The sequence below is a fragment of the Rhinolophus ferrumequinum genome, chromosome 9 (assembly GCF_004115265.2).
Source record: "Rhinolophus ferrumequinum isolate MPI-CBG mRhiFer1 chromosome 9, mRhiFer1_v1.p, whole genome shotgun sequence".
Taxonomy (NCBI): Eukaryota; Metazoa; Chordata; class Mammalia; order Chiroptera; family Rhinolophidae; genus Rhinolophus; species Rhinolophus ferrumequinum.
This window is the reverse complement of record NC_046292.1, coordinates 26214513-26226818: the sequence shown is the minus strand read 5'-3', so window position 1 is coordinate 26226818 and position 12306 is coordinate 26214513. Positions and strand designations below refer to the sequence as shown.

The window sequence follows — 12306 nt, the reverse complement described above, 5'->3', positions numbered from 1 at the left end:
CCGTCACCATGGAAACCTCCTCTCCCAGTCTCACGGCCTGGGCGGGGCTTCGAAGTTGGGCGGGGCCAGCAGAGCTCCATTTTTTTTCTGCATGGCTTTCACGAAAAGTTCTGCGGTTAGCTCGTCAGGCCTCCTGCTCACCGAATCGCTCCGGCACTCTTGGGAGAAAGAAAAACAGGGGTTTCGGTTCCTGCGCCACGTGTAGCTCTCAACCTGAATGAGGTGGCAGGTCTCCTTTGCTGATCCCCAATTTTCTTACCTGCAAAGGTGGAAGTCATCTGACTTCTCAGTGAAGGATTGGGGAAGGTTCCCAGAAGACATCTGTAGTTCTCAGGTTTTAAAAAGTATTTGTTTCTAATTAAATGGAGAAATGACAACGTAACAGAAAGTTCAAAACTAGAGGGGAAAATACTAATGATTTGCCCACGGGCTACCATATATGATTTCATTTCCTTCGTATTTCCAAACGTAAATGTAAGCACAGTTTGCGCACAATTTTGTATCCCGCTTCTGTCGTTTAACAAGTCAGGGTTTTTTCCTTTTGTCATATAGAGTTTGTAAATAGCATTGTGAGTGGCAATATAACATCCATCAATTGGCTAAACAACTCCCTACTGATGGGCATTTAGGTGGTCACCGTGTTTAATAATTACTAATGATGCGACGACAAATAGCCTCGAGACTAGCTTTTTCCGAGAGGTTGGCTTTGGAAACAAAACTCCCGCCACCCGAGTCGCCTCACTACAGCCCCGCCCACAAGAGCGTCCTTGTCACGTGTTTGGCTTCTCCCTCGCGAGGGTTTCTGGGAGAGCGTACACCGCAGAAGCGGAAGTCCAGGCGTCTAGCCCGTCATTTCCTTTAGCGAGAGCAGTGCAACGGACGTAGTTTTTCCTACGCTCCTCGGATATCTCAGCATGAAGGACGTGAAGAGCGAGCGAGAGAGGGGGAACCGGCGAAAGCACCGGGACGAGGACATAGTGGCGGCGACGGCGGCGGTGGTGGTGAAGCAGGAGCGCCTCAGCCCGGAGGCCGCTCCTCCCGTCCACCGCCGTCCGGACTCCTCCGGCGGTAGTGCGTCCCCACCGGCCGGCGAGCCGGGACGTCCTGGTCACCGCGGGAACCGAGCCCGAGCACGTAGTCGGTAAGTGGGAAGCAGCCTGGAGTGGACCTTAGGTCGGGCTCGTTGAGAAAGGGGGACCGAGCTAGCGTCAGAAACACACCTTGAACGCTGAGCGCAGCGGCTTGCACTTAATTCTAAGGTGTGAAAGAGATCGGGGTGGTGCTTGTGTTACTGTTTACCTGTCAACCTGTGTTGTAGCTGGGTGTTAAGCACCCAATGGACGGGATCCTGCCCTTTCATCTCTGTGTGCTCAGCGCTTCGCCGAGTATGAGCCAGCGGATCGTTTAAGTTGAAATGAAAGGTTTTCCCCACCTGCCTGCACATGGAGTGCGAGTGTTGTCTTTACATTTAACCTGGCCCCAAAGATTTCCGTATGGAAGGCCTAGGAGATCTACCTGATAGAACTTCTGGGGGGAAAAAGTCTCTTGCTAGACTCCTTCATTTATTCATTCAACATAGTTTTACTGAGTACCTATTATGTGCCCTAGGTACTGGGGCCACAAGGGTGAACAAGGTAGATGGTCATTACCTTCTCAGAATTAACATGCTCTAGCCCTGAGACAAAATAACTAGCAAATGAAGAAAATAGTTTTAGTTAGTAACAAGTATTAGGGATAGATTAAAACAGTAATGCGATAGAGATTGGAGGGAAGTGGGAGAAGGCAGCTCTGAAAAGGTGCCATTTGCGCTGAGACCTGAGTAAGACTAATCCGTAATCCAGCCTTGGGAAGATCCAGGCAGAGAAGACAATAGGTGCCAAGAACCTGAAGTGGAATTAATTGTGATTGTTCTAGGAATAGAAAAAAATCCAGTGTAGCGATCAAGGAGAGTGGTTGGAATGAGGTGGGAGAGAGAGGAGACAGAGCCAGAGGACTTGTTGATGGATTGAATGTGATTGCAGGGACGGGTGTGGGAAGCTGTTGGTGGTGAGAAAAAAAAGAATCAAGGTTGACTTCTTGTTTTTGGCTTGAGTAGCGGGGTGGATGGTGATGCTATTTACTGAGATGGCAAAAAGGAAAGGTTTTTGAAGGGTTGGTAATCAAGAGTTATGTTACATATATACCGTGTTTCCCCGAAAATAAGATCTAGCCGGACAATCAACTCTAATGCATCTTTTGGAGCAAAAATTAATATAAGACCAGTCTTATTTTACTATAATATGAGACCAGGTATTATAATATAGTATAATTAATATAATAATATAATGTAATACCGGGTATATTAATTTTTGCTCCAAAAGACGCATTAGAGCTGATTGTCCAGCTAGGTCTTATTTTCAGGGAAACATGGTAAGTGAGAGGGTTTGGTAAGCGGTTATGTCTGTGGGTCTGGAACTTGGGAGAGGTTAGGGCTAGGAAAGTGAAGCTCCTAACTCCTACAGTGTGAAAAGCAGAGACCTTCAAAAATGTGGTATTTGTGTAGTAGTAAGCCTGATATCGGAAGGTAATTTATATGGGGAAGGGACATTGAGATAAAATCCTGTGTGTCTCATTCTCTTAAGATCCCCAGCCAAAAAGAAAAAGTCCTCAGGGAGAAGAAGCAAGTCTCCTCGAAGTAACAGAAGCCGAAGTCCTCACCACTCAACAGTCAAAGTGAAGCTGGTAAGTGGATTGAGCTATTGTGATACTGGGTCCAAATCTGGAGCCTCTTTCCGTCATAGCTGGAGTGTTGTGTGTGTGTTCACCTGTACCTGCAATGGGCTTTTCTCAAAACTGGGTGGGGGTTTTTCTGCTTGTCTTGTTAAACTTTTTATTTTGAAATAATTATTAATTCACATACAGCTGTAAAAGTAATAATGGCGTATAGTCTGTATCCTGTTTCTCCCAATGAGTATTGTACAGAATTAGAGTGCAATATCACAACCAGAATATTGACATCAACGCTGTCAAGATATAAAACATTTTCATCACCACCACAGGATCCTTTGTTGTCCTTTTACAGTCACACCCACTACTTTCCCACTTATACCCCTCAATTGGCAACTTCTGTTGTCCATTTCTATAATTTTGTCACATCAGATCTTACATATTTCTTAAGTGTATTCCTGGGTATGAAATGACTTTTGTTACTGTTGAAATAATTTAAAATTACTATTACATTTTCATTTTTGGCATAAGAGAAAGCTAGCTTGTTTTTCTTTACGTATTTATCTTGTACATGACTCTCTGTTAGCTCTCTCTTCTGTATATGCTCCCCTATAAGTTTGCCTGCAGGTGCTCTTGTTTCTAGGGCACTGAACATGGGCTTGCACTGTTAGAGCTATAGCTGGGCTTCAGCATGGGGTACACAGTGTGACCTTGGACAGGTACATCACCACCACTGATAACCTTATTTCTGGGCGACATTTTGCTCTTGAAGGCCAAAGCCCAAATCACATTCCTTTTGAATGCGGCTTGTTCATAGGCTGTGAACTGCCTTTGATTTCCTGAATGGGTTTGAATTTCAGGAACGGGAGGATCATCCTCCCCGGAGAGGACGGGAGGATCGGCAGCACCGGGAAGCATCAGGACAGGAACACAGGCGAGCCAGGAACAGTGACCGAGACAGGCACAGGGGCCATTCCCACCAGAGGCTAACGTCTAACGAGAGGCCTGGGAGTGGGCAGGCTCAGGGCCGGGACCGAAACCTTCAGAACCTACAGCCTCAGGAAGCAGAGCGGGAGTTTTATAACGCCCGACGGCGGGAGCATCGCCAGAAGAATGAAGTTACTGCCAGCAGTAATGAGTCTCAGGAGCTGGTTCCTCGAACTGGTGGCAACAACAAAGATAAAGAGGTGCCCGCGAAGGAAAAGCCAAGCTTTGAACTTTCTGGGGCACTTCTTGAGGACACCAACACCTTCCGGGGTGTAGTCATTAAATATAGCGAGCCCCCAGAAGCACGGATCCCCAAAAAACGGTGGCGTCTCTACCCCTTTAAAAACGATGAGGTGCTTCCAGTCATGTACATCCATCGTCAGAGCGCCTACCTGCTGGGGCGCCACCGCCGCATCGCCGACATTCCAATCGATCACCCCTCGTGTTCAAAGCAGCACGCGGTCTTTCAGTATCGGTGGGTATACATTTGTGGGAAGAAACTCAAGGGTGAGCAGAAGCTAACGCCTCAGGTAGTTAGGGGTACTAAGTTTTGTGTACAGTATGTGCAGAAGAACCCGTACCCCTCACCACTGACACTAGCCTTAGGGAGTGTTAGCCTAACTGCCCTTTGAATGATCACTGATATTTGTACAGAGCATTGAACGTGGTGTCAAGAATCCAGAGTTTGAATCCTGACACGGTCACATACCAGGTGTTTGACCTGTAGCAAGCCACTTTCTGGGCCTCAGTTTCTGCCTACCTCACGGGACTATTATGAGGGTTAAACGGAAACATAATTGAGAATGCCTGGTTGGCCACATCTGTTTCTTAGCTGCATATATGTTGGCCACATCTGTTTCCTGACAGTTTGCATAGTACATCTGCTATTGGCTGATGGCTCCCAACAATCCTGTGAGGAGGACAGGACAGGTATTAATGTCCCTATTTGCCAGGTGAGAAGACAAGCTCAGGAAAGCCAAGTGATTTGCCTAGTAAATGTTCACCATAGTAGAACTCTGACTTAAATCTAGCTCCCTTAACTCTGAAGTCCAAATCTACTGCTTTATTCCCGTAGTGATAGAAGATCAGATATGTTGAAATATAGGTGAAAGAAGTGTTATATTGATTATAAACAACACACAAAAATGTATTAATATTTTCTGAAGTATGGAAAGAGGCGTTGGATTCTGCATTTTAAGTTTTTGATACACCATGAATTTCCCGCCCTCCAGCAATCAGTTCTCACCTTTTCTACTAAGTATTATTTAACTTGCCTCCAATTTCTAAGTCCAAGGCCATGCCTTCCCCTTTGTTTCTTAGAGTTTGAATTTGAACTATGTTGAAGCCAGGTTATCCAGCAAAAAGCTGGATGATCTGAGGCAGGGTTTTGCTCACAGGTATCTCTCCGTCATCTTTTCTAGGCTTGTAGAATACACCCGTGCTGATGGGACAGTTGGCCGCAGAGTGAGGCCCTACATCATTGACCTTGGTTCAGGCAATGGAACATTCTTGAACAACAAGCGCATTGAGCCACAGAGATACTACGAACTGAAGGAAAAAGATGTACTTAAATTTGGGTTCAGCAGCAGAGAGTATGTTCTGCTTCATGAGTCCTCTGACACCTCTGAAGTAGACAGGAAAGAAGATGAGGATGAAGAGGAAGAGGAGGAAGTATCCGACAGCTAGCAAACTCGGAAGAGCCCAGACTCTGGAGAGACCGTTCTTTCCTCGAAGGCTTTGGGACTGACTCAGAGAGCACCGCGGTGGGCTCTGTAATGCCTTTTACTGCCTTAAGTTTCCTCGGTGGCTGACCAGCTTACATCAGTGTAAGAAAACCGACTTATGTTTGGTTGAACTTTTTTCTGTGGCACATCAGCCACATGCCTGTGGACATACGTTTTCAGAACAGTCTCACCAACACATTGTGTTTCGTAGAAGCGCTGTGGCTTTAGGTGGTGCTTCCAGAACTGCTGCCTAGGAAATAATAAACCCTTGGTTAAAGGGGAATTGTGGCTTGTTCTCTTTGTACAGTTACTTTATTTATCACTTTGTGGACTGGGTTTTGTTTTTGGTTCTGGGGCAAACCCCTTAACAGAATCTTACTAAGCTTTGGTTATCACCAGAACAGCCTCCAGTATATACCAAAGCTTTGATCTGGTTGAGCTCTTGAGTCACAGTTTGATTTTGCACTTCTTTTTTGGGAGGTGGGAATTGACCACATGACCTCATTATTGACTATTGGATTTAAACAGATGCTTTATGGAGGCTGATTAAGCATGTGACTGTACAGGAAGATCATGACTACTGCCAGTGGGTGCTGATTTCATGTCACAAAAGGCTGAAATGTGTCGAGGATGTGTTTTCTGTGAAAGAATTCTGATTTCTCCATGGAGCATGTACATAACAATTTTGATCATCTTACCTGTTCTTCAACTTTGCATTTTTAATCAAATGTTATCTCTTCCTCTTTTTTTTAAAAGATTTTATTGGGGAAGGGGAACAGGACTTTATTGGAGAATAGTGTGTACTTCCAGGACGTTTTTTTTTTTTTTCCAAGTCAAGTTGTTGTCCTTTCAGTCTCAGTTGTGGAGGGCGCAGCTCAGCTCCAGGTCCAGTTGCCGTTTCTTGTTGCAGAGGGCACAGCCCTCACCATCCCTTGCGGGAGTCGAGGAATTGAACTGGCAACCTTGTGGTTGAGAGCCCAGTGGCCCATGTGGGAATCGAACCGGCAGCCTTTGGAGTTAGGAGCATGGAGCTCTAACCGCCTGAGCCACCGGGCCTGCCCATCTCTTCCTCTTTTGAGAAACACACTGTCATTTATGTGGCAGGGTCCTAGCTTTATTCTAACGTGTATATGTCTAAAGGAGATGGTGTAGTTTATAGTTTACATGTTTCATCTTTTTAAAAAAAACATTCAGAGAGGTTGTATTTACCTTTCCAAGGCTGGAAAGCATGGGAATTGTCCGATTTCCTAATTTTCCACTAGAGGAATATATGTAAGTAGAAAAGTCATAACTACTTACATATATTGTATCTCTCTGTGTGTGTACGCTGTATATATGTATATAAAATTGCGTGAAAGAGCTGCATACTGATTTTCATATGAGAATGTTTTGTGATGTAAATGTAAGACTACATTATAGGCAAAGGCCTCCCTGCATTTGAAGAGCAGGTTTCATTTATATGTATTTTGGGATAAAAAAGGAATAAAATTTGTAAATATAGCCCCATATCTCGGCAATTGAATGTTGGTCCTGGTGAAGCAGCAGTGTTTTCTGAATTGGCAGTGAAGGCGTTTTCCTTCCCAGAATAGTTGGGACAGGTTATATATAGTGGGCTTCACCCCAGTTTCTCCCTGTCCTGGCTATTTCACCCTTGGGGTGTGGAATGGGGAGAAAGGAGGAATGATGCAACCTGCAATCGGTGCTACTGCTGACTGTTCCTCTTGGGTTGAACCTTATGTTAGATTGTCTTCTTTACAATTGTTTTTCCATTGAGGTCTCACGTACCCATGTGTGCTCGGCTAAATGTTGGCGAGTGGGGAGGGGCAGCTGGCTAATGTTTATTCAGAAGAAATGGAAAGATCCTCTTTGAAGAGTGAACACAGTAAGGTCAGGTGAAAGGTTAGATGACCCGACAACGTAAGAGCAATTAGCATCCCCCCAGTGTGTTGCACATGGGCCAGTACAACTAATATTTTCCCAAGTTAAATGTGCCACATAGATCATATGTTACATCTGTGCATGTCTAAAAGGTGGGTTTTGTTTTGGTGAGTTTTTCTCTTGATCCAGCGTGATGGTTTTCTCTTTCAGGGATTAGGCCTAATCTGGCATCTCACTCCAACGCCTCCTTGTTCAGTCTGTTCTATTCGCACTATTGCTTCCTGCAGGCCTTGGGCTTTGCCTCACACACCAGCCTTGTGGGCACTGTGATGGGTGACTACTTTGTCTACATTTTTCCATAACAGGTCCCAATTGTGGAGTAAACTTTTGTTTCCTGTGGATTAAGAGAGTCTTCATGCCCAATATCTGGGAAGGTGTCCCCCCTACATACACCTTTTTTTAAGAAAGAGGGTCAAGGAAAAGATACTACCCATCTCCAAAGCCAAATATCACCAGTAGACTTCTCATTTGAAGCTGACATAATCCTAAAGCTTTCTTCTTGAATGAATTCAGTGCTTAGAAACTCATGTTCATCTAAGCTACGTATTTGCAACTTTATTCTCCACCTTTTCTCTACCCTGGCTGGCTTGTCTACAAATTATTGCTGTCAAAATCAAGCTATCTGCAAAATAGCCCTTTGCTTCTGATCCCCTCCCCCAAATCCTCTGGTGGTCTGAGTCCTGCCAAGGTAGGGGACAGTGTTCAGATTTTCCCCATAAAACCTCTTTCTAGTCATCTAGTTCCCTCATTCTAATATTGACAAAGGACAGCTCATTAACTACAGCTGGTGATGTAACTTTCAAATACTTTTATTGTATCCTGGTGATAAGTAAAAGCACAATAATCAATTCAGACAACTGAAATTTAAAAAAAAAATTTGTATTGAGTATGTCAGTATACAATAGACATGTAGCTTGGTTTTAAAAGGCTTAGAACTTAACATTTTCAGATTGATTATTGATATTGTACTCAAATGGTGATATTTTTTAACATCCTTCCCTTTGTGGAAATCTGTGGATGTGAGGAATGAAATTATATTAATCAAAGCCTAAGTGTGACACACCACACACCAGCAATGACTGCTTGTGAGATGACGTTCTCAGACCACGATGGTCCTGGGTATGTGAATTTACATCAACTGAAAAGGCTACTTGATTGAAATGAAAGCTTTGGAATTGGAAGCTTCATTTGGTCTCCTAGGTGAAGTTTCCAGTATATTTATCAAATGGGAAACAATTTTAAGACAGTTAATTTGTTCACATGTACTCTAAAGTTTTACAGTGAATTAATTCACTAAATCAATAGTTGCATAAGCTTACCATGCTCGCATTTGATTTACAGCTGTGAGTTAGAAGCAGGGAGCAATAATTTAGAGGTGGGCTGCACCATGTGCAAGAGATGGCATTTAAGGTATGCCTTAGAAATGAAGTGGATTTTGCATCAGTAGAGGAGGGCATTGTTTCAGACTGAGCAGTCCAGGGGACAGCAGAGCTGGAGTGGAGGATGTGGAAAGGATCCTGTAACATTAAGTTGTTTACCTGAAGACCCACAGCAAATTAGTGGTAGAGCTAGGATGAGAACCCACCTCAGTCCTGGTTCAGTGGTCTTTCCTCTGGACTGTGGCTTCCCATCTCCCTAGCAGAGCTTAGTGAAGAGATCTGAGGAGGGAAAAGACAGCTGGTGCATTAGGCTGTCCATTCATAGGGGGTTCAAGGAAATCACAATGGCTGGGATTTCCAGGGATAATGAGGGGCTCAGGCAAATCCTCACCTCACCAAGTCATAGCCAGAGCTGCTTGGAAATCATTATGTTGATTCATAAAAGTAAACAAATGTTCAATAATCAGGTAGCTGAGAATTGCCATGAACTGAGACCTCAATGATAAAACTGGCTAAAACTTAGGCGTACTTTCTATGTATAAGGCATAGTTTTAAGCATTTTACATGTACATTGATGCATACCTTGATACCTTCACACTTCTTCCTCATAATCCTACGAGGCAGGCTTCTTTTATCATTTCATTTTGCCGATGCAAAAACTGAGGCACAGAGTTGTTCAAGTCACACAGTGGTAGGTAGGACCGGGATTCAAACCCAGTCACCCTGGTTCCAGATGCCACATGCTTAACCACTGTGATATACTGCTTCTTAGAGCCATGAGAGTTAACAAGATCTGGCCGTCAAAGAGCGATATAACCAGTGCTAGAGCTACAAACAGTGCTAGCGAGGAGAAGCAGTGGGGATTATGGAAGAGAATAAGTATAAGCACAGAGAATAAGCACAGAGAAATAGTATTCAACCAAGCCTTAGTCAGTTACTCAGAAGAGGCCAGTGGGGATGAGGAAAGAAAGGAATATGAATTTCTAGGCAGAGAGACTAGCACTCAGAAAGATCTGAAGTAACAAACTAATGAAACTTTGGAAGCACTTGAAGTTCAACAGGGAAAAAAGGGTGAGTGAGACTTCTTTCTGGTTTCTGAACCCTCCTGCTTGAAAGTAGCTAAAATTTCTGGATAAAATATAAGCAAAACAATTTCTTAAAGCATTCAAGAACCTACAAATTAATAAAACAGTTGTTAGGCAAAAAGTGAAGATAAATAAGAATCCAGAGAGAAATGGACTGTAGATGTCTGGAAGCCACATTTGGTCTAAAGGCAAACCACATTTGATTCTAGGAAATCAGATCTTACCCTAGCTTGAATGGGACAGAAATCAAAACCCAAAGCCCACAGGCAATAGTCTAATAGAACATGATTCCCACAAAAAGCTGGTCTATCAGAGGTCTATAACTTTTAGAATAAAAGAGTGGATCAGAAATTGAATCTTCCCAGGTATTTATAGCCTGGAAGCTCAGGAAACCTCGGGCCTTGAACTTGGTTTAGGATGACCCGGTGCCTCCAGGTGTCTGAAACAAATGAAATTCATCTTTGGAGGAAGGGACTTTTTTATCTCCCCTCTAGTTATTTCCACATTTCCCCCCAAAGATACAATTATTTTTATTAATGAACAAGAAAAGGCACTATAGGTGAGAAACAACAGAAATAACGGGTTGGCCCGGTGGCTCATGCTTCTAACTCCGAGGTCGCCGGTTCGATTCCCACATGGGCCAGTGAGCTGCGCCCTCTACAGCTAAGATTGTGAACAACGGCTCTCCCTGGAGCTGGGCTGCCATGAGTGGCCAGCAGCCAGCGTGAGCCGCTAGATGAAATGGACCAATTCTTCAAAAACCATAAACTACCAACATTTACCTGATAGGAAATAGATTATCTGAATAGTCGTACAGATATTAAAGAAATTGAACTTGTAATTAAAAAGCTTCTGAAAAGAAATATCCACACCCAAATGGTGGAAGAATTCTACCAAACATTACAAGAAGAATTAGCACCATAGTGTACCTTCTTTTCTAGAAATTAGAAAAACAGAAAATACCTCCCAACTTATTTTATAAGGCCGTTATTATTTTGATACCAAAGTCAGACAGGAAAGTACAGACCCTACACACCAATACCCCATGAACTTAGCCACAAAAATCCTCAGTAGAATATTAGCAAATTGAATCTAGCAATATATAAAAAGAATTACACAACATGGTCAAGTGGGGTTTATTCCAAATATGCAAGGCTGGTTCAACACTTGGAAACGAATCTGTGTAATCCACTACACCAAGAGGATAGAGAAGAAAAATCACAATCTGACAAAATTCAGATTCAGGAAAAGAATCTGACAAAATTCAATACCATTCATAATTAAAAACTGTCAGTAAACCAGGAATAGAGGCGAACTTCTCAACTCGATAAAGAGCATCTACAAAAACCTTACAGCTAACATCACACTTAATGGTGAAAGACACTACTTTCCTAAGACAGAGAAAAGGTTAAGGATGTCCACTCTGACCACTCTTATTCAACAGAGAACTGGAAGTCCCAGCCAGCACAGTAAGGAAAGGAAAGGAAATAAAAAGCACACGGGGTGGAAAAGAAAAAATACAACTGCCAATTTGAAGAGGAAATGATTATCTGTGTAAAACATCCCAAGGAATCTACAAAAACACCTCCTGAAACTAATAAGGGAGTTCAGCAAGATCCCAGGTTACAAGATCAACACACAAAAGAAATCCAGACTGTAGCAGAGAGAGACAAAAAAGATAGTGGGTAAACAAAATGAAGGATTATTATGTTTAATCTAGAAGGAGACAGAAAATGAGGCAGAGGCATTATCTGAAGGAAAAAAGCTGAGAATTTCCCAGAACTGGTGAAAGATACCAAACTATAGATTGTAGAAACCCAAAGACTTCCAAGTAAGGGGAAAAGGAAGAAACGAGGAAGGAAGGAAGGAAAAAGAAAGGAAGGAAGGAAAGAAGGAAGGAAGGAGAAAGGAAAAAAAGAGAAAAAAGAAGAAAAAAAATCCTATCGAGATTAACGATAGTGAAATTTACATAACTGAAAATTGGAGAGCGCTGAGGCTGGAGAAGCAGGGCCCAGGTGAAAACAGTGAAGGAGACTGCACTTAATGAATAAAGCTAACACTCACATAGTCCTTATTACTTGCTAAGCCCCTTTACAGACATAAAGTGATTTACTCCTCACAGCAATTGTATTAAGTAGGTACTATTATTACCTCCATTTTAGAGATAAGGAAGTTGAGACAGTGAAATTTGGTTACTTGCCCAAGGTGGCTCAGTTTATCAGTGGCAGCTAAGGTCGGATTTTGAACAAGGTAGTTCTGGCTTCGGTTTTCGTTCTTAACCACCACACATACAGTACTTGTCTCTCTAAAGGGCAATGAGAAGCCATTGAAATGTTGAAACCAGGGGAGCGACACATTCGTTTTCCAAAAACAAGTTATCCTGGCACCACTGTGGATGAGAGATTAAATGCAGTTTAAGTGTGGAAACAGGAATCTGTTGGAATAATGTAGCCAAAAATAGGGAAGGCCGGGATGCCCGAGGGAGAT

General features: G+C 43.2%; 1 protein-coding gene across 1 annotated transcript; it reads left to right on the top strand.

Moving 5' to 3' along the window:
• The first annotated feature begins 830 nt into the window (after window positions 1-830).
• SNIP1 (Smad nuclear interacting protein 1) lies at window positions 831-6268 on the top strand. The gene is made up of 4 exons (XM_033113157.1): window positions 831-1141; window positions 2622-2721; window positions 3567-4168; window positions 5115-6268. The coding sequence occupies exons 1-4, from the start codon at window positions 915-917 to the stop codon at window positions 5377-5379; spliced, it is 1194 nt and encodes a 397-aa protein (XP_032969048.1). The 5' UTR covers window positions 831-914; the 3' UTR covers window positions 5380-6268.
• The last annotated feature ends 6038 nt before the right edge of the window (window positions 6269-12306 follow it).

What these genes read in the sequence shown, in the direction of transcription:
- SNIP1 (XM_033113157.1), top strand. Translation starts at nt 915, where the DNA reads ATGAAGGACGTGAAGAGCGAGCGAGAGAGGGGGAACCGGCGAAAGCAC. An exon ending in CGAGCCCGAGCACGTAGTCG is followed by an intron (nt 1,142 to 2,621) that starts GTAAGTGGGAAG and finishes CATTCTCTTAAG; the next exon opens with ATCCCCAGCCAAAAAGAAAA. An exon ending in CAACAGTCAAAGTGAAGCTG is followed by an intron (nt 2,722 to 3,566) that starts GTAAGTGGATTG and finishes TTTGAATTTCAG; the next exon opens with GAACGGGAGGATCATCCTCC.